General features: G+C 43.2%; 2 protein-coding genes across 3 annotated transcripts in view; both read right to left on the bottom strand.

Annotated features, from left to right (window-relative positions):
• Positions 1 to 1,063: 1,063 nt before the first annotated feature.
• LOC128419234 (uncharacterized) lies at positions 1,064 to 6,624 on the bottom strand. The gene is made up of 2 exons (XM_053399666.1): positions 6,064 to 6,624; positions 1,064 to 3,714 (listed from the first exon to the last, which is right to left on the bottom strand). The coding sequence occupies exons 1-2, from the start codon at positions 6,394 to 6,396 to the stop codon at positions 2,278 to 2,280; spliced, it is 1,770 nt and encodes a 589-aa protein (XP_053255641.1). The 5' UTR covers positions 6,397 to 6,624; the 3' UTR covers positions 1,064 to 2,277.
• A 5,281-nt stretch (positions 6,625 to 11,905) lies between these two features.
• The window catches only part of BEAN1 (brain expressed associated with NEDD4 1), a 43,667-nt gene continuing 35,448 nt past the window's right edge, over positions 11,906 to 20,124 (bottom strand). For both annotated transcript variants that reach the window (XM_053399667.1, XM_053399668.1), the window contains exon 6: positions 11,906 to 13,376. In XM_053399667.1, the coding sequence (XP_053255642.1) occupies positions 13,022 to 13,376 (355 nt within the window). In that variant the 3' untranslated portion in view covers positions 11,906 to 13,021. The remainder of the gene's footprint in view (positions 13,377 to 20,124) is intronic.

Genomic DNA, 20,124 nt, shown 5'->3' with positions numbered 1-20,124 from the left:
CCACTCGGGACACACACTCCCATTTCAATGGAACAAGAGTATAAGTTGCTTGGTTTTTTTTTAATGTGTATGTTTTTGTCCAGATGGCTACATAATCTGTGTAAACCTTTTCAAGAGTGTTTATGGAAAGTAACTGCAGGGTTTCAAAAACGCAATGTCTCAAAAACATTTTAACATTCCTTCTACTACTTCATTAAATTTCTAGTGCTGTTTAAAGACATCTCTTGAATACTTATTTATATTAAACAGAGCAGTTTTAAAGCAGTTTGCTTAATTTATTCTCTTTGGAACACTGATTTCTGAGGTATAACGGATCTTAACTCTCTCTTAGATGAATGGGCTAGTTTTGAAATACTGGTGGAAAAAACCCACAGCAAACCCCTAGAGGAAGTGTTCTTGGGATTTGATTCAAATATACTTTTACACTTCTGAGCTGGGATAAGACTGAATAAAAATCCAAATGCCCGTCAGAGGAATTTATAATTAGCTAGTTTAATGGTATTGCCAAATGACCTGATTTATGTCACATTAACCTAGAAAGATTGCGGTCATGTTCCAGATTTAAAAACCATAAAAGATGCAACGTTTTCCAAACATGTATAATTGTAACCAAAAGAAGACACTAGTCACCAGTCAACTTTTATATGTTACTTGGATTGAAACGTCATTTGGGATTCGATCCTAAGATCCAGTTCACATGTGCACGTTCATTACCTGGTGACTTAGCAATGTGAATTGTCACTGACGAAATCCCCAATCTAGCCCCTCATCTGCATTCCCTTTAATTCCAACGTTGAGACTTCGTATGCAATTTGCTTGCTTGCGTGTGTGTTTTACAGTGGTCTTCCATACATATTAGAATGCAGTGCTAGGCCAGTCACATACATTCCATAATGCTAAGCCCTTCCTACTAAACAGTAGCATCTTTATTATGGAGACTGACCCCTCGTGAGAAGGGCTATAGCTCAGTGGTAGAGCATGGGCTTTGTATTCGAAAGATCCCAGGTTCAATCCCCAGCATTTCCCAGCATGTGAGCCCTTCACAATCTGTGTAGGCAATACTGAGCTAGATAGATCCAATAGACAGACACTGTCTAAGGCAGCTTCCTATGTTCCTAGATGGGAGTGCAACTGCTTATGTAGCCATGACTGGCTGTCAAGAGTTTACCTTGACGACGTGTTGGTTGCAAGCTGCCACTTTAATTTCCCACAACGTTCCAGTGTAGCATTATATCGGTCATTGTGGGAAATGAGTACAGCAACTAAATTCAGCTGCATGGAGCAGTGTGCCAAAAAAAATTAAGGGGCAGGAGTCTGCAATAAGCCCAGCCAAGGCCTGGGACCCCATCAACCGCACAAACATGCCAGGGGTTAATGCAGCCTCTAGTTCCTAAAACCTGTATGAGCTTTCGCCCATTTTTCTGTTCTCTGCAACTTTCTGGGATACATCCCTTTTGCCACTTGGAAAATAAAAATAGGATTGCTGGGCCTGCTTCTGATCACCTGGCTCCATAAACCTATAGGTTCCCATTGCCTTCTGTGTTAACATTTTTGGGTTGTGTGTGTTGCATTTATTTTTGTAAAGATTACAGGGAGAGAAAATCATTTTCACACTTTTATTCCAAAAAAAACCCAACTCCCCCCCCCATTGATGCAGAAATAGTTTAGCAGAGAAATTTTATTCTTCTACAGAGGCCCACCAGTTTGCAAACACTGACAAGCCACCCTTTTTTAGCAAGTCTACCCATTTCACTTATACAGTCTGTGTTCTGCTTGAAATTTAAATCCAGCTGTTTGTGCAATAAGTGAGAAGGAGAGGGCTAGGAGTTCATGACTTAGCAGGTACCTATTGATTTTTGTAGGGGTCTTTGTTGGGCACACAAGCACAGAATGGTCTTGAGTAATGTTATTGGGACTAACTAGGAGAAAGGGAGCATCATGGCATTGATATGGGATATATATCTCAGTAAGGTTTAGGTGAGTGTTCTTTTTTCCTGCTATAGGACAGTACAGTCCTACGTAAGTGTACACAGAAGTAGATCTTAATTAAGTCGAGTACTTAATAAATAGGCACAGGATTTGGCTGTTTTATTATTGTACCTCAATAGATTCCTTCTGCCCTCCTCTGCTTTCCTCTAAACTCCACTAAAGGCAAATGATGGTTGTGGAATGACATAGAAGGAAGCTGCTTGGCACAAGGCATTCCACCACTTACACCCTCCGTTCTCAAGAAGCCACCTGCCGTTTGGATGCAGAAGGCTTTGTTGGACTAATTTCTTAATCATCTTTGTTTATAATGACATAACCTTCTGGGCTAGTTTCATTCACTGGTACAACACAACGATCGGAGTCTGCAAAAGAGGAGTGACATCCTTCCCCTCTGCACTGAATGTTTGCTGGAGCACTGCCATGATATCCAACCTCAGGGTGGGCGATATAAGTTGAGTTGGGTGGTTCACCCATGTGCCTAAGGTACTCCGCAGCTTCCCCTGCTCCCGGAATGCCTACCAGAAGTCTCTCATAACCTGAACCACCTGTGGGACAATTGCACCCAGCGATATCGCAGAAGAGCTCTGATGAGTAGAGGTCAACGTTGAAGCCCTCTCTATCCCCACCAGGTTGGTCTGAAAGTTTCATCCTAGAATGTTGCAGTTCCTGGATGCCTCTCTTGCTACTTAGGAATTCTGGCCCTGCTGTTTCCTCTATGGGATACACAAGACTCTCTACACCATCTTCCTTAAGATTAGCCAAGGATGAGTCACAGGTTCCCTCTTTACTTGCATTGTTGCATGCCGTGAATTTATTGTTGTGTTGCGGAGTGTTCCCTTTCAGTTCTTTTGGCTGGTCTGTTGAATCTGATCCATGAATTGCAAGGCAGCTCATGGCATCACAGATCTGAGATTCAATAGTCTCCTGAGAGGATTCTTGGCTCCTGTAGCTAAAAGGGACTTCGCCTTCCAAAGCAACATCATTAAGTATAGCTAAGGCTTGGGGGCCACTGGCACCAGGAGAAAGGAAAGTGAGTGGCCATGGTTTATTTGCTGGTGGGCCCCGCCTTGACCCAGGGAATCCTGTGTTCTGAGTCTTGTCCTCTGAGGCTTTTGGATGGGTCTCTGCAAAGTGGAGCGGCTTTTGCGCAATGACAATGTCGCTGTATTTAATCAAGAAATCCTCGCTATCGGAGCTTTTGATGCAGGAGTTTGCCAAAGCACTTCCCTGGGCTTGGCTTGCATTTTGCTCACTTGTGAATTTGGAAGCAGCCAGCGGAGAGTCTTCCGTAGTCAATTCGAGAGAAAGTTCATTTCTTTGCCCACCATTTCCAGCTTCTTCAGAGGCCTGCTTGCTGTGGGTCTGCTGAAGATCAAGCATCTCACTTCTTCCTCCAATAATCATGTATTCATTTCTCTGGCAGGGCCAGTGCTTTCTGTCTAGGTTATCTTCAGGAGAGCAATGGTTTTGGGCTCTTCTCTTCTGTAGGATATCCACCAGATCGCTGTCTCTTACATCCTCTGCAATTTCAAGTAGGTCTTCACACTGGATTCGTGCAAGGAATATTTCAAAGGCAGCTTGTTCTGTTTCCTCCTCACTGAGCTTCTTGGCCAGCGAAAACTCTGTGGTGGTAGTTGCAACGTAGCCAATTTCCTTCAGTAGCTTTTCTACTATGCCTTCTGGGAGAACAGATTGCACATAGTAGACAAAATTTCCTGTAAAAGTCTGGGAGGGGGGAAAAGAATGATGTTAGGAAACAAGATGGATGGGGAAAACCAAGCACTCAGTACTGCTATGGGTTGTTGTAGCCCATACAATGCTCTACAATGTTGGAAGAACCATAGCTCAGTGTTAGTGCCCAAGCTTTGCATGTAGAAGGTTCCAAGTACAATTCTTAGCACCTGAATACTGAAAAATTCAGGACACAAAAGAAAAGTACTTATTCACACCACACAAACTACAGGATCCACTCTGTCAGCTTCCAATGACTACTAGAACTTCAGCCTTTCCTTACTCCTGTTTTTCTTTATGGCATGGCTGGGGAACTTTTGACCCCCCCCCAATGATGCTGTTAGGACTGGGTATTGTCAGTTCCAGCCAGCATGGCCAATGGTCCACAGATGGTGGGAGCTGTCATCCAGCAACATCTGGAGAGACACAGATTCTCTCTCTCTGCTTCCCCCAGCACTCCAATTCGAAATGTGCCCATTGTTCCGAAAAGGTAGGTGGCCCCTGTTCCAGGCCTTATGGACAAATTAAAAACAAACAAACAAATCACCTGGTTCAGATTGAATCCACTAAAAAGTTCTTAAAAGGACTCAAATGTGAAATTGCCCATCTTTTAACAAAGATGACCTTGTCCCCCAAAACATCTTCAACACCAGAGGACTTAAAATAAGAAGAGGCAGTGCTTCCCATGGGGTTACTCAAGGGTACGCAGTACTGGCACCTCTTTTTTTGTTAAATAGTGTGGCACTTACTGTAACAAATTCATGGTGAATAGTGGCACCCATTTTTCTAGAAAAACAGCATTGAGAAGAGGGAGATATCCAGGAAATTAGCACACCTGTTATCTTAACATCCCTGTTCTGGGAAAACTGGTGGAAATAGATAATTATCAAGCATGCAGAAGAACAAGTGCTACTGAAAAAGAACCAGTATGGCTTCCTCAAGGATAAGTCCTGTCTAATGATAATCTTCCAGAGTCTAAAAAAGTTTGTGGGATTTGCAACATAGCAACATTCTGCTTGTACAATAAGCAGAACCTAAGTCACCAAATATGTTATGCAGGTACAGCACAGCTTAGGAAATAACAGGATTTCCTAAGAAAGGCAGAGAAACCCACCTGTGAAATGGAGCAGTTGACCTGAACCCTGTTAGAATGGTCCATGGCAGTAAGGAAAAGGTGCCCATGGAAACAATCCTAATAGCACACTTTTCACCGTGTGCCAATTTTGTGTGAAATGAAAGGCACCCCAACTGTTGTTTTTCCTCCTTCAATTCTGCAATCCCTCCCTCTAAGTTCCTCTTTCTGCCCATGATGATTTATTTACCTTCCCTCATGAAGGTGAAAATGTAAGATGGGGGGGAAACAGTGGTGCGGCAACCTGTGGTCCTACAAAGAAGATGGAGTCTAACAATATTTGTTTTGCTTGAACAAGTAGCCATATGTGGCATCCTCCAGATGTTTCTGCATGGAAATATGGTGCAATAGTTAGTGTGTTGGACTAGGGACAGGGAGGCCCAAGTTCAAATCCCCACTCAGCTGCAAAGCATACTGGGTGATCCTTGGGCCAATCAGTCTAACCTGCCTCACAGGGTTGCTGCGATGATGTAATGCAGGGGGTGGAGAGAATTGGACAAGGAATGGGGAGGCTCAGGGCAGATCCACACGCCACATTTAAAGCATATCCAACACACTTTTTAAGGCACAGGACTTGCCCCAAAGTATCCTGGGAACTGTTGTTTGTCAACAACAATCAAGGATGCTAGTAAGGACACCTCTGTGAGGGGGAAACTGCAGACCCCAGGATTCTTTGGGGGGAAACCATGTGCTTTAAATGTGCATTTAATATTATATTATTATTATTATTATTATTATTATTATTATTATTACTACTATTATTAACAACCACAACAACACTTTATTCTTTATACCCCGCTCATCTGGCTGGGTTTCCCCAGCCACTCTGGGCGGCTTCCAACAAAAAATTAAAAATACATTAAAACATCAGTCATTTAAAATTTCCCTAAATTGGGCTGCCTTCAGATGTATGCTTTCATGTTCAAATCCCCCCTCTCCTGCAAAGCTTACTGGAGTGATCACTGGACTAGCCACTGCCTCTCAACCTAGGCCTACCTCACAGGGTTGCTGTGAGGATGCAATGGGTCAGGAAGAACCAGGTACACCACCTTGGGAGGAAAGAGTGGGGGTAACGATGCAAAAATAAAACAAACTTTCCCCACCCCATGTCTGGCTGGGGTCGATGGGACCTCTAGGGCAGCAAGCCCTGGAGGGCACCGCCTTAGCTTGCCCCTGCTGCTTCCTCCAAGGGGACCCGGCTGCCCGCTTACCTTGAGCGACTTGATCTCTTTCCTCCACGGGGAGAGGAAGAGGTTGACGCAAACCAGCTCCAGGAACTCAAAGGCTTTGAGCAGCTTCCGAAAGACGACGCCCCCCGTCTCCCCCTTGGCCGCCAGGCAGCTCTGGGCGAGGCCGGCGACGTCGACGCCCCCCGGAGCCCCCGCCAAGCCGGGCTCCGAGGCCAGCAGGCGCCGCGCGCGGCTCTTCACGGCCGCCTCGTTGCAGACCAGAAGTTTCCCTTCCGCCCCGTTGGCGCGGTAGAAGGCGAGGTAGTCCCGGAGCAGCTCTTGCGCGGCGCCCGCCCCGGCCGCGGGTCTCTTCATCGCGCCCAGCCAGCCTGCGCGGGAGGCGGAGACGACGCCTTCTCCCTTGAAATAAGGGCAAGAGGGGCTGAGGTCTTTTAGATAAAAAATTAAGGCACAAACACACACACAACGTGCCCGAGCACTTTTAAGGACTCATCCGGACTGAGGAAGTTGTGGCCACATCGGAGCTCGCCCTGCTTCAGCCTCTTCATTGGCCTGCTCATTGATCTGCCCGGGATTTAAATGGCTACGCCGGCTGTCAGTCAAGGGTGGATCAAAAGGACTTTTGTTGCCGACCCGAATCAGGAAGTGGTGGGGAATTCGAGGCGCGTCAAAACGAAAGTGAAAAGAGCCGCTTGGGATGGTGTCTGACGCTCTTGGGCGTCTGAAGAGTGGACGCTGAAAAGTGGCAGTCAACTTTTTTTTTCCTCGGAGTAAAACTTATTGAGATGCCAACTTGCGCCCATTGATTTGAGGCTGTGTATACAGCATATGTTCAGAAGACTTTTATTAAACCACATGTCGTCCCACCGACCCCCAAGAATCCTGGGAACTGTAGTTTACCCCCTACAGAGCTACAATTCCCATTACAGTACCCTAAAAAAACACACCTCCCAGGATTCTTTGGAGGAAATCATGTGCCTGCTTTGTGTAGAATTTAGTTGGTTATAACCCTATTTGTTGTACTTATTACCTATTCTTCAATCCAATGGTTCCTAGGCAAAATTCAACATTTATTTTATGTTGATTCATAAATGTGTGTCCCCATCCTTGTTCCCAAAGGAGGCCAGTAATAAAACAATAGCATTAAAAATGAATCAAACTTTAAAAACTTTCAAAAACAATTAAAAACATCTAAGAACCTTTCAGAACAACCACATACTGTCATAGCCAATAAGTTCAGCGTTTTGAGGAAGAGTGTCTTTCATCCATCAAATGCCTGGATAAATAGGGATGTTTAAACATTTCTCCTGAATGTTAATAATGAAGCAGGCAGATGGACCTCACCAGGGAGGGCATTCCACAAATGGGGGACCCTTTGTTACTCTGCTTCAGGTGCAAAATATTGTTATGAGTTGGGAGGGTAAGTCCCAACCTTGGGCCTCCTTCCAAGCCTTCCATCTGGTATCTGTAAAGGCAGAATGTATGCGAGGAAGCCTGCCAAACTACTCCCTTTGTCAAGGGAATGGCTTTAGCAGGCCAGTTAAGTGCTCATCAGCATCTCAGAGAATGAGCTAAGGGGTGGTGCTCTTCAGGATAGGTGGGGCATTTCCACACATTCCCCTCACCTGGCTGGAGGCCAGGTGATCCTCTTTAGCCAGAGGTGTTGTTATTGTGCGCATGAGCTAAAAAGCTGAATGCTAGAAGCTGCACACAAAGAGATTTGCTTGCACTGTGTTGGACTTTGGGGCTCCCCTGGAGCTGCTGTGAGCCCCTCCATCCTGTGCTCACTGTAAATAAAGCCATATATCCCAAAGACACCAAAGACACCAGAGTCTCCACTGACCTTAATTCCTAGGAAACTGAACCCTGGGCAGGTGTTTGGAACTGCTGGAGTCGCTCACCGCTCAGAGATTGAGGTGGCCCTCATGGGCTGAGGGTTGTTGCCCATGTTAGCTCTACTCCAAGGAGACCCACTGAAAGTGATGGAAATGACTATATTAAGCCCCATTAAAATTTCAGTGGGTCTACTCTTGAGTGTGACTTAGCTGTATACAACCCTTAGTGTTAGAATTAAAAACTGGCTTTGCAATGTTGTCTCTATTGAGAATTTCAATATTATCTGCCTAGCTCGGTTTTCCCTATTGCTGCAATATAATGGTGAGAAAAGTCTGCAGTTGCCCCTCTAAGGTGCAGTGATTTTATCTATAGTGAGTCAGGCAAACTCTGGGTAAGGCATACCACAAAGACTCCGGATCTCAACCACCTGCCAAATCCTACTCCATGTCAAGTTAGCAAGATAAGTGTTTGCTTTCATGATCTAATTAGACAGCTGCTTCAAGAGTCTTCCATGAATTGACCTGTGATTACTTTTGAGTTGCAATCAACAACACCATAATGTTATAGAGCAGAAAGGCCTTATTCCCCAAAGTACCAGGATGGATCTTTCGAGCATCATTTATAAATTAATAATCGTAATTTCCTTAAGGAGTCGTGATGATGCATTTGCCCTTCAATAGAAATATAAAAATGGGCTTTCACATTCCAGATCTGATAATTATCCAAGATTCAAAGAGAAGAGTATTTTAGACTGAAAACACTTCAGAGTGAAAACTATGAATGAAAACAGGCAAGATCCAAACACACTGGTGTTTGAAACCAGTGGAGGTTCGCCACACCATGTAAGGAAGGTAGAACTGGCTGGAATTTTCCCTCTTCTTCCACTTGTTTAAGCCTTGTTCTGGGAAAGAAAAGAACATAGAAAGCTGTCTTATACTGAGTCAGGCCATTGGCCCACCCAGTCAAATATAGCCTACAGTAACTGGCAGCGGCCTTCCAGGCTTTCAGGCAAGGGTCTCTCCTAGTCCTACCTGGAGATGCTGGGGCTTGTACCTGGGTCCCTTTGCATGCAGAACAGATGCTGTACCACTGAGCTCTGTTCCTTCCCTATGGCCCTCACCCAGGCATGGAGGGGACACTGTCTGGCAGTCAAACCAGGCAACGGGGCGGGGGGGGGGCTGGTCCAATGGTAGCTCGGCTAGCCTGGCTATTGTTTCATTGCAGCAGAATTGTTGGGAAGAGTGAAGGAGTGTGTCTTGCTGTCAATTTGTTGGAGATCTTGGCCATAGATCTATATAAGGCCATCATTGCTTTGCAGCTTCCAATGTCCCTAAGGTGCCACAAGCCTCTTCTGTTTTTGCCCTGGTGGACTGATATAGCTCCATCACCAGAAGTGACTATTATTATTATTACTCCCTAATGAAAGGAAACACAGGAAGGGAATGTGTGATGGACACCTGTCCTACCCCCAGCTTGCACACAATGACAAAAGGGAGAAGATGGAGCAGCAAAGCTTCCACTAGTCTGACCCTTTCCTTCCAGGCAATTGTACAGATTGGGCCCAGAGGGAGAGGGCAGGGGTGACTAGCAACGAGGAGGATGGGTCACTCAGAAGGCATTTTGACTGAGGTTCCCCCTAAAACCTGTAGACCACTTTTCAATTCGCGCTCCCAAAGGGGTGAACAAATAACATGATTCCAATAAGTAAAACAGTGCAGTATCAAAATTGCTACACACACACACACACACACACACACACACACTCATTCACACCACTCATTCAAAACCCATATACATGGTTCCCTCCCACCCCCAAATCCTAGGAACTGTAGTTTGTTAAGGGTGCTAAGAGTTGTTAGGGACTCTCTCAACAAACTACAGTTTCTAGGATTCTTTGGTGGAAACGTTAAAGTGGTATAAAAAGGTAAAGGGACCCCTGACCATTAGGTCCAGTCGTCGCCGACTCTGGGGTTACAGCACTCATCTCGCTTTATTGGCCGAGGAAGCCGGCGTACAGCTTCCGGGTCATGTGGCCAGCATGACTAAGCCGCTTCTGGTTCACCAGAGCAGCGCACGGTGTGGCTGTGACCATACTCACAGAATCATATATGAGAAATAAAAAAGCAGCAAAAATAAAGCACCAGAGGAGGTTAAGTCCCAAAGTCATGGAAGCATAAAACTGTCTTTACTTGGTTACAAAATTATATCACTGAGAGGGATAAACAAACAGCTTGTAAAAGGGCTTTCCAAAGTTCTGGTGCTGCAACCAAGTAGAACCTTTTTCTGGTGAAAGTGAATCCATGATCCATTGAGGAGCCCATGATAATCTTCTGAACACTCCAAAATTCTTTGGAACACCATCTGAAAAAACCCTTGCTTTATATCCACCTGTTGGAGCAAAGTTATGAGATAATTTGGATGTCTTTGTGGGGTTTAGATTGCATGTTACTGTTAATCACCAGCCATCAACAACAAACAACATTTTTATCCTGATGTCCTTCCAAGGAACTTGGGTACAGTCTCTTTTGCACCTTTCCCACCCTCACAACATCCCTGTGAGGTAGGTGAGATGTGAGCAACTGGCTCTCAGTCACTGAGGGAGCCTCACTTCTGAGTAGGGATTTGAACCTGTATTTCATTGCTTTATAAAGACAACTGGAGAAATCTGAGGGCCAAGCTAGACATGATGTTAAAATTGGCATTTAATATACAGGATTTTTAAAAAAAGGTTTGGGGCAGGGGCTGATAAGTATTGGGGTGGTAGCAGGTCTCAAGTGGGGAATTTACTTTTTTCCTTCCTGAATTTTTCTTCTTCTCTGGAGCTGCTATTTGTCATGACCTCAGAGTCCAGCAGTGATCAAAGCTCAAAGCTGGAGGGCTTACGAGTCTCCAGCTACAGAGGAAGACTAGATTCACAGCTTTGAGCCTGCTCTTGGAGATCAGGAGACCCGCCCCCCCCTGAGCTTGCCAGACAGGAACCATTCCCTACCACTAGGGCCTGCAGAGTCAGAGCCAGGACTTCCACTAGCATCTTTTCCTGAGCCTAAGGAATCCAGTGCCTCCTGATGGTCACTGGTCCAGCAGTGTAGAGCATACACTGGAAGGGAGGCGATAGAATGGAGGATGAGTGCCTGTCTTCAGGCCAGAGGGTAGGCCCTTTAAGAAGTTAAAGTTATCTACAAAAGGGTGGAGCCTGGGGGAGGTAGTCTGGGAGCAAAGGCTGTAAAAAGGCTGTCTGCTCACTTGGTGCTGTCCGTGGTTCTGCAACTCCTGACCTGACTTGCTCAGGGGGACACAATACTCTATTGCAGGCATAGGCAAACTCGGCCCTCCAGATGTTTTGGGACTACAACTCCCATCATCCGTAGCTAGCAGGACCAGTGGTCAGGGATGATGGGAACTGCAGTCTCAAAACATCTAGAGGGCCAAGTTTGCCTATGCCTGTTGTATTGGCATTCCCCCCCCCCCAGCGCAAATATTGCCTTTGGGATTTCCCCCAAGACTGCAGCAGGGGAGGAAAATGTTAAATCACCCTTCCACCCCTGCTGTAACCCTGATAATCATCAGCTGCTACAACCCCACTCCAAGTTGACACTATTTGCATTTTTAAAAAAGAACTCTGCACATTACATGCAAATACACATTTAACATCAACTCTACTTTGGCTCTGAGTAGTTGTTAGGTGCAATTGCTAAACATGATCTTCACAAGCAGAGGCAGTATACCTTTGCATAGTAGACACCAGGGACACAGTAAGGCAAGGCGATCCATCATCTATATGCCTGGCTGCTTGTGAACGTGTCAGAGACAGCTGATTTGTCCCTGTCAGAAACAAAATGTTGGGTTAGATGTACCTTGGTCTTATGCAGAAAATAAGGAGATAAGAGCTGCTTTTTAGCCCCAGTGATCCTGTGAGGGAGAAGAGGCTACAAAGCTAGCAATTTGCTGAAGGCCACCTAGGAAGCTGTGGAAATAAGAAGGGATTTGAACACAGCTCTTCTATATTCCAAACTCAGCACTCAAATGATTGCATCACATGCCTCTTTTTAGTAAGACCTCTTCCAGTAAAAATAGGGAAATGCATGTTTTCTTTTGCTTTCCAGTTCTTTGGTATGCAACATAATAATCATATCTCATATCACAATAAATCTCCCCAGACAGCTTGATCACTGAGGTGGGTAGGAGAAAAGGTTTGTGACAGAAAGTAGATATAATATTTGGGTTTGGAACCGGGTTAGCTTAGAAATTTAACTGGGAAGCCTCCTGTCTCATTCTCTTAAATACACAAACATTTCCCTATTTATAAAATGAGGATATTCTGATACAAACTAAGGATATCTTTTTATCTCTCTTGAGCTGAACTCTACAGCTAAATGAAACACTGAATCCTCTCCTATTACTAAGTCACTGGCTTACATCTACTAACAATTCTTAAAAAGATAGATGCAACCCCTTTATCATATATTCCTTTTGTTCTAAGACATGCAAAGCACTGTAACAAACCTGACAACTAGGTTTGACCATATGACATACATCTACATTAGAAGTATTTTAGTCAGATGTGCTTTCAAATGCTACAAAAAGACCTACAGGAGATACCCTAGCACAGGAGTTCCCAAACTGTGGCCCATGGACCAAGCTTCACTCAGGTGTGTCTGTGGATTTGTGGTTGAAGACGGGAGATGGCACATCCATTGCATTAAATATCCAGATTGATTTTTGATGGTATTGTTATTGCTTCTTTTATTTTGTGATATGTTATAATAAAGAAAAGAAGCAATAAAAATACATTTAAAAGCTGTACAGCATCTAGTACAGAGCATTTCAGTTGCTACAATACGCAGAACAATCATTAAGATTGTCAATTGGTCCATTGGGTGTGGAGGGAAGTTTGGGAACCACTGCCCTAGTAGATGCATTTATTGTTTTACATTTCAGGGGGAGAAGAACAATCTAAAACACAAAGAAGAATGTGCAGGTAAACGTTCATATTTTTTCCCTGTAAAAACCAAATCCACAAGTAGAAAATAGATAAAGTTTTGTTAAGTATTATGGGTAGGTGGGTGATTATCATTCCAGGTTATCACCCTTTCTTAGTCTTGAAGGATTCCTTCAGAAGCACAGGTCAGGAATCATTGCCCTTTTACATTATTCTGTTGAAAAAAGTCTGATAGTGTTCCGTAGAGGTTTTCAGTAAATCCAGTGGGACCAGTGGAATAGGGATGTTCTGTTCACACACAACAGTTTCGTAGGGAGGGGCAGCTTCCATCGGGAATGACGAGGATAAGGAAATGGAAGGGATGGGTTGTGGCAGGCCCTGCAGTCCGACCAAATACCCAGCATCCCTTTCTCCTGCAGCCCCTGGAGTCACCTCTTCTTCCCAGGGAATGTTTATAGTGGAGTCATTCCATCGACAAGGGTCTATCAGGGAGTAAGGCGGAGGGTCATCTGTAGGAATACAGATTTGCACAGCTCCAGGCCCCACACACTCATCATAGCTGAAAGAAAACAGAGCCTCAGGTTAGCTTTGCCACATAAATATCAGAGGAGAATTGTGCTTACAAGAGAAGAAGAAATGACAAACAGGGAGAAAAGTTTTATGGCCTATCTATTCATAGCACTTGCTCTTAGGTTGGGAGGGATAGATCTGTCCATTTCATTTTTCCCAAGCTTAAATTCATTTCTCCATATTTCTACAGCAATTTGTAATAAAAAAAAATTCTCATGAAAATTCAGCAGCATTTTGGAAAAAAATTATTCCAATAATCACATTTTTGTATGTAGTTTTACCTAATCTACACTTTTTTTTTTGCAAAGCAATGTTCTCTAATATAATGCATTTTTTGTATGTTGTGTTAACAAATATATGTGTTTTTGTGTACATGCATGTATATGCATTTTTGTACACATTGCAAAATTTGGCAAATCCTGAAGGATGGCTGTGTTATGATTCGATATTGTTTTGGAAAATGCAACTTTGGTAGGTTTGCCTTCAAATGTGATCTGTACTGAATCCCCATCCTCCAATACCAAGTCACAAGAAGCAGATTACTTCAGTGTTAGGTTATTACATATCATTCTATTGATTTCTCATGTTCAGGCTCTGTGTCCTGTTGCTTTTTAAAAACTAAAATAACACCATCCGCACAAAAGAGGGAGGTATATCAGCTGGGGAGAATTTCCTGAAACAGCCCAATGAGGACCATTGGAATGCAGGGCAGACTGTTGTTGGGGAAAACAGACTCCACACTGCAAGATTTTGCTACAGGTCCCACTGATGACAGTGATGTAAGTATGCACAGGAATGCAGTCTTAGGGTTATAATTCTTGTTTGAGCAATCAAAACCAAGCTGTTCTAATTCACTGCAGTCCATAACCTTGAGGCTAATGCAGGATTAATGCTTTCTGAACATACAAATGTTCACTCCCTGTGGGCTCCTGAGTAAGGAGTCTGCTTCATTGGTTTCTAATGCACAATTAAGGTTTCAAAATGCTGTGAACACTGCTCAGATAAACCTTTTGGAGGTAGTGAAACATAGGATGCATTTCAGAAGCTGGCAATGACAGAAGGAAGACCCCTGGAGAAAGTCAGGGGTGGGGTGGGAGGATAGGATGAGGAAGCGGGGGGTTAGAGGAATACAAAGGTGATGAGGCAAGCATTTTTGCAACAAAAGTATCTGGGAATATATTAGGAACAATGATGCTGTGCCATTTCCTAAAGAGCCCACAATAAGAAATTATCAAAGACTCCATAAAAAAGGATCTCCAGAATTAGTTTCACTGAGCTAGAGGGCTGTTATCTGTGTGAAACATGCTAATTTAGGTTCCCTACCCCAACCCCCAGGCACCAGTTGACAGAATGGTAGGTTAAATGTCCTTCACTGTAATTTTAAAGAGATGATGGGATTCTAATAACCCTACAAAGAAAAGATGTCAGATTTCCATTACAATTGTCTTTTTAAAAAACAGCATTGCGTTATAATATACATGTGTGTGAGAGGTGGGTGGGAGTTGCTGCTTCCAACAGAACTGTTGAATATCTCAGAACTGAATATCTCAGTGACGGAGCACATGCTATGTCTCGGGCTCAGTCCATTGCCCAGTGGTGGCAGCTTTCCACTGGGACTGGTAGGGTGGAAGGCAGGGAGCCAGAGCCAATGGCAGGTGTGGCAACACTGAGACTATAAAGGCAACACTGAGACTAAGGAGGAGGCTGATGAGCAGTGCCACTCTCTGGGCTGGATGTAAGAAAGGAGGCAGATATATGGGGAGCTGGCTGAGGGCACCCTGAGGTTGGTGGGGCTCTGCCCAGTTGGCCCCATGGACCAGCTTCCATTGCCATGACATTTCCAGGTAGGTAGAATAATAGAACTGTAGAGTTGGAAGGGACCCTGAGGATCATCTGGTCCATCCCCTTGCAAGGTGATGAGAAAGACCTTTTCTGCCCAAGAGCCTAGACAATTGTTTCACTCTATATGGCAGACAGTGTGAACTAGCTGGATCAATGACCCAACACATAGACAGCTACTATATATGTTCATAGCAGGTCCTGATTCCAATCTTGGCGGCTTGTAGTAGCAGTGTGATTTGTCATGTCTCAGTGGAAGTGACTTTACCACACACACACACCTAGGCAACATGAAAGAGCTTACTAAACAGGCTGAAATTCGTAAGTTTTGATCTTGAGAACATAGAAGAGAGAAAATTTTGAAGATGCTCCTTTTTACACAGGCATCCCCTTGATCTTTTCCTATTTTAATTGCTGTGCTCTTTTAATGGGATTGTTCCATTGCATATTTTAATTATGGATGTTTATATTCTAACATGTTAATGGGAATGTTTTATGGCGTGTTTTAATTATGGATGCTTATATTCAAATTTTTGTGTAATTGGTTGTTATATTTGTAAACTCCTTGGAAGCTTATTCTGGAATTAAGCAGTATATAAACAAACAAACAAAAAACTTCTCATGCAACTAGTAAAGGGAAATCATGATAACCAGAAAGCACATGGAGCATGCTCTAAGAAGTTGGTGTGTGCATTTGTGTGTACAGAATACAAAATCCAACCCCACTTGGACTCAAACCAGACCCAAGATCCATAGTCAGGATCTCCCTCATTTCTGGTAGCATAGAGCTGAGTGATCCTAGAGAATTGGTGAGATCGATGGGGCATCTACTCTCCAGCCACACAAATGGGAAGGATGATCCTGACGCTTTTTGAAGTACAAGCTAAGAAACAACGTTGATGTTTTCCGTAAGGGTTATGTGTCCAGCTCACTGTCAATGGCCAGTTCGCATAGGTAGTAACAGTCTAGGACAATATTTCAATGATGAACCGAACAAGGCTTCAAAAGGCTCATATGATAACCTTTTCATTTCACAGTTGTAGCAGGGAGAAGAGGAAGTCAGTGTTACTCAATCTCTTGCTATTTTGCCAATAAAGTCAGTGGGACAAAAGTTTTTGGCTGAATCATTTTTTGTTTTGTCTTCAGTTTGGATTCTTTTCATTACTGTTCTGTTGCTGAGTTTTAGCTGCATGTGTCATCTGTTTCTAAGGCAGAAGGAATGAAACACTGAAAATCGTTTTTGCTTTTGCATCGGTTGGTTGCAGAATGTGGGTTTTCAGATTTTGAATTTTGGGACTGGGAATTGGGATGGATTTTATGCTACAGACTTTATGACGGCAGTTTTATTTTGCAGGCTCAAAGATCTCACTTACACCATATATTTAAAGGACTCATATCACTTTAACAGCCATGGTTACCACCCCCAAGAATCCTAGGAACTGTGGTTTATTAAGGATGCTGACCTTACAGTGCTACAATTCCCAGCACCCACAATAAATTAATTACCAGAATAATTCAAGACTGTGATATTAGAGTGACTTAAAAGTATTGTGTGGATGTGACCTAGATGTTGCTGGACTGCCAACCCCCAATCAGCCACAGCCAGCATGACCAATGGTTAGAGATGATGGCAGCTATAGTCAGCAACATTTGAAAGGGTGCAGGTCCCCAAGCACGGCTTTACTGAGACTCTAATGGAAACAGTTGTAACAGATGTTCTGGGAAGATTTTTGAGAACTTGAGACCTCTGGAAGCATTAACTGCACCAGCACAAAGCAGAAACTATTGATGAAGGGCAGCCGGATATCATTTGAACCCTCCTTTACAACACCACTTTGCATCTGCCATTTTTAAAAAAATACCTCTCACATCAAATAAATCTGCCATGCTCACAGAGATCCTGGGTCCATGAGAAAGCCATTAATTCACCTAAAGGGACGATTATAGATATCACTACCATCTAGTTAGGGTTGTCAAGACAAATTGACCGCATGGCTTCCATCTGATTGCCTTGTGAGCATGGCAGGATTATGATTTTTAAAAAAGATAAAGAAATAAAACTCAAATGAGAGCTGTAGCAATTTTCTTAAATCTAGTGTGAGAACCGATTAGGGATACATCTAGAGAGATAATCAAATTGAGTCCTAAATGAGATTTCAGTCATTTGTACATCAAAGCAATTAAATTATTAAACACCCCTAAGGCATCTTTCATAAATTAATTTTCCAATTAGAATTTTATATAAATAGTGTTTCTGCCCTAGACGTTCTTCAGAAAACACACACACACACACACACACACACACACGCTCAGATTCATCCTGCAAACTGCTGAGTGGTTATCTGTGTCTTGCAAGGGCTCAAACCCTAGAAGATGCTAATTCTCTGCCATATGGTGACTTCGGTCCTGTTTTAATACCGGTCACTTTAGCATTCCTGGAGGGATCATTTCTGGGTGAGGACCTGACAGCCCCATTTAGTTATGCAGTTGTAGACCTGAGAAGCAATGTACAGTTTGCAAGTGGTGAATTGGCCCTTAGATGTTTGGCTAGTATTACTTCATAAAATGGAGAGGATCTTGGCAAAATTGAAAAACAATTTTGCAATTCGGTATTAAAACCCTACTCCCTGCATATAACACAAAGCAAACTCTGGGTTTTCAATTTTGGACCTGAGGATGCCAGTAATGAACGAATGAATAAATAAAGTTGTGTGTGTGTGTGTGTGTGTGTGTGTGTATGGCTTTTTCATTACTATTTGATGCTGCTCTGTTTCAAATCTTCATCTTGGATCAGTGGAGTGAAAAACCAATCACACAATTCATTTAAGAATTCAAGCTGTCCAGAGGAGACAAGTCAGCTTGCCCTTCTCATACGATAATAAGTCCAACTGGATATCTATTCATTCTAAAACGGTAGTTAAATAACTGATTGTGCTTATTAATCGATTCATCAGACAGCGCCATGAATTACACCATTCAGCCCTCCTCTTTTGTTTTTCTTGCCCACCTCTGCCAAAGAGAATGAAACACAAGGCATACCTCTTCTGCTCTGTTGGTGATTTGGAAACTATTCATTCAGCTTCCACCTTCAGAAAACTATTTTAAAAATCCATTTCTTACTCATCAACTTCTACAACATAATGCTTTCATCCATGGGAGCACTTTTGAAAAGCATTCCTTTGGAGGAATATAGGCGGGAAATATTATATTAATTATTATTATTATTATTTTAAAAACCCACACCATTTATTTTTAGTGAATGAAAAAGCTATGGCTGGCAGAAAGCTAATGCTATTTATTCATTAAAAGCAGCAGGGTGGATTCTCAGATCCCATAACATGGAAATCCTTCGGTACAATCCAGAGGAAGTTGGGAAGGGCTGCTTTACATGGTACTTGGTCTAGTGAAGCTGTATTTACAATGCTTATAGTCACAATGGCTATGTTCTGCCTTCACTGTTAAGAGGCAGTAGGCCACTGAACACTGAACTGCCTACAATTCCCAGAGTTCCCTGGGAAAGAGGGATGGATTGTTAAACCACTTTAAGAACTGTAGCTCTGTGAGGGGAAGAAGTGTCTCCTAACCACTCTCAGCACCTGAAACAATCTTCAGTTCCTAGGATTCATTGGGGGAAAGACATGACTGTTGAAAATGGGATGATACGGCTTAAAAAATGTGTAGTGCAGATGGTTACTTGGAGGCAGGGAGAGGGGCAGAGAAGGAAAAGAAATGGCATAATCTTTTTTTTAAAAAAAGAATAGAGGTGCAGGTACTGCATACCATTGAGTACCCCCTTTTAAAAAAGCACTGGGTGTAATGTGTGGGTGGTCTTTGCCTTTGCCCGAAATAATCCTGGGCCCCGACACTGTTCAGACAGCCTCATTTTTCAGTCCTTTTAACCCTGTTCTACAGTGGTACCTCGGGTTACAAACGCTTTGGGTTACAAATGCTTTGGGTTACAAACTCCGCTAACCCGGAAGTAGTTGCTCTGGGTTGCAAACTTTGCCCCAGGATGCAAATGGAAATCGCGTGGTGGCAGCAGCGGGACGCCCCATTAGAGAAAGCACGCCTCAGGTTAAGAATGGTTTCAGGTTAAGAACGGACCTCCGGAATGAATTAAGTTCATAACCCGAGGTACCACTGTATTGGAGAGCTAAACGAGAGAGACCATCTATTATCCTGACAAGTTGCTGTAACTACCGTGTGCTCAGCAGAAGAGCAACAAATGGAAAACTATAAAAGGAAGATAGCTACAGCCACCCCAGTTATTTATTTATTAAACGTCCATTCTGCCGAAGGAGTCCAGGGCAGCAAAAAAACAAAATAGCAAAAGATACAATTAAAACAAAACAAAAAACAAAACAAAAAACCCCCAAACCAGTTAAAAACATTGAGTGGTATCTGATGCTAGTCCTACTCAGAGTAGACCCACAGAAGTTAAATGGGTATGGCTAACCTAGGCTCTGGTTCCTCAATTCTGAGTAGGCCTTAGATGGATAAAACCTATTAAAAACATTTGGGGGAAAAGGTTTTTTGTTTCATTTAAGTTCTTAAAATAAATTATACAAATATAATGATTTAATAAATAAAATTGTAATAATTTAATATTTTCAATTATTGTATTTTTTATTATAGCCAATAATTTCAAGGTTGCCAGAATCCTGGGGAGTGTAGTTTACCCCACACAGAACTACAGCTCTCAGCACCCTTAACATGTCATGATAGTTAAAAGTGGTATAAATGTGTTTCAAATGTACCATGTGACCTAAGTCCCACTCCATCCCTGAAACTTGCCTTTGCCCTCATCACTCCTCACAACTCTGACTTCCACCTGTAGGTCTTTATTGCCTTCCCATCACCTGTTTCTCCCACATCATTTATAGCAGCCACTGGGGTTT

Source organism: Podarcis raffonei, chromosome 8 (assembly GCF_027172205.1).
Source record: "Podarcis raffonei isolate rPodRaf1 chromosome 8, rPodRaf1.pri, whole genome shotgun sequence".
Lineage (NCBI taxonomy): Eukaryota > Metazoa > Chordata > Lepidosauria > Squamata > Lacertidae > Podarcis > Podarcis raffonei.
This window is presented reverse-complemented; position numbering and strand designations above follow the sequence as displayed.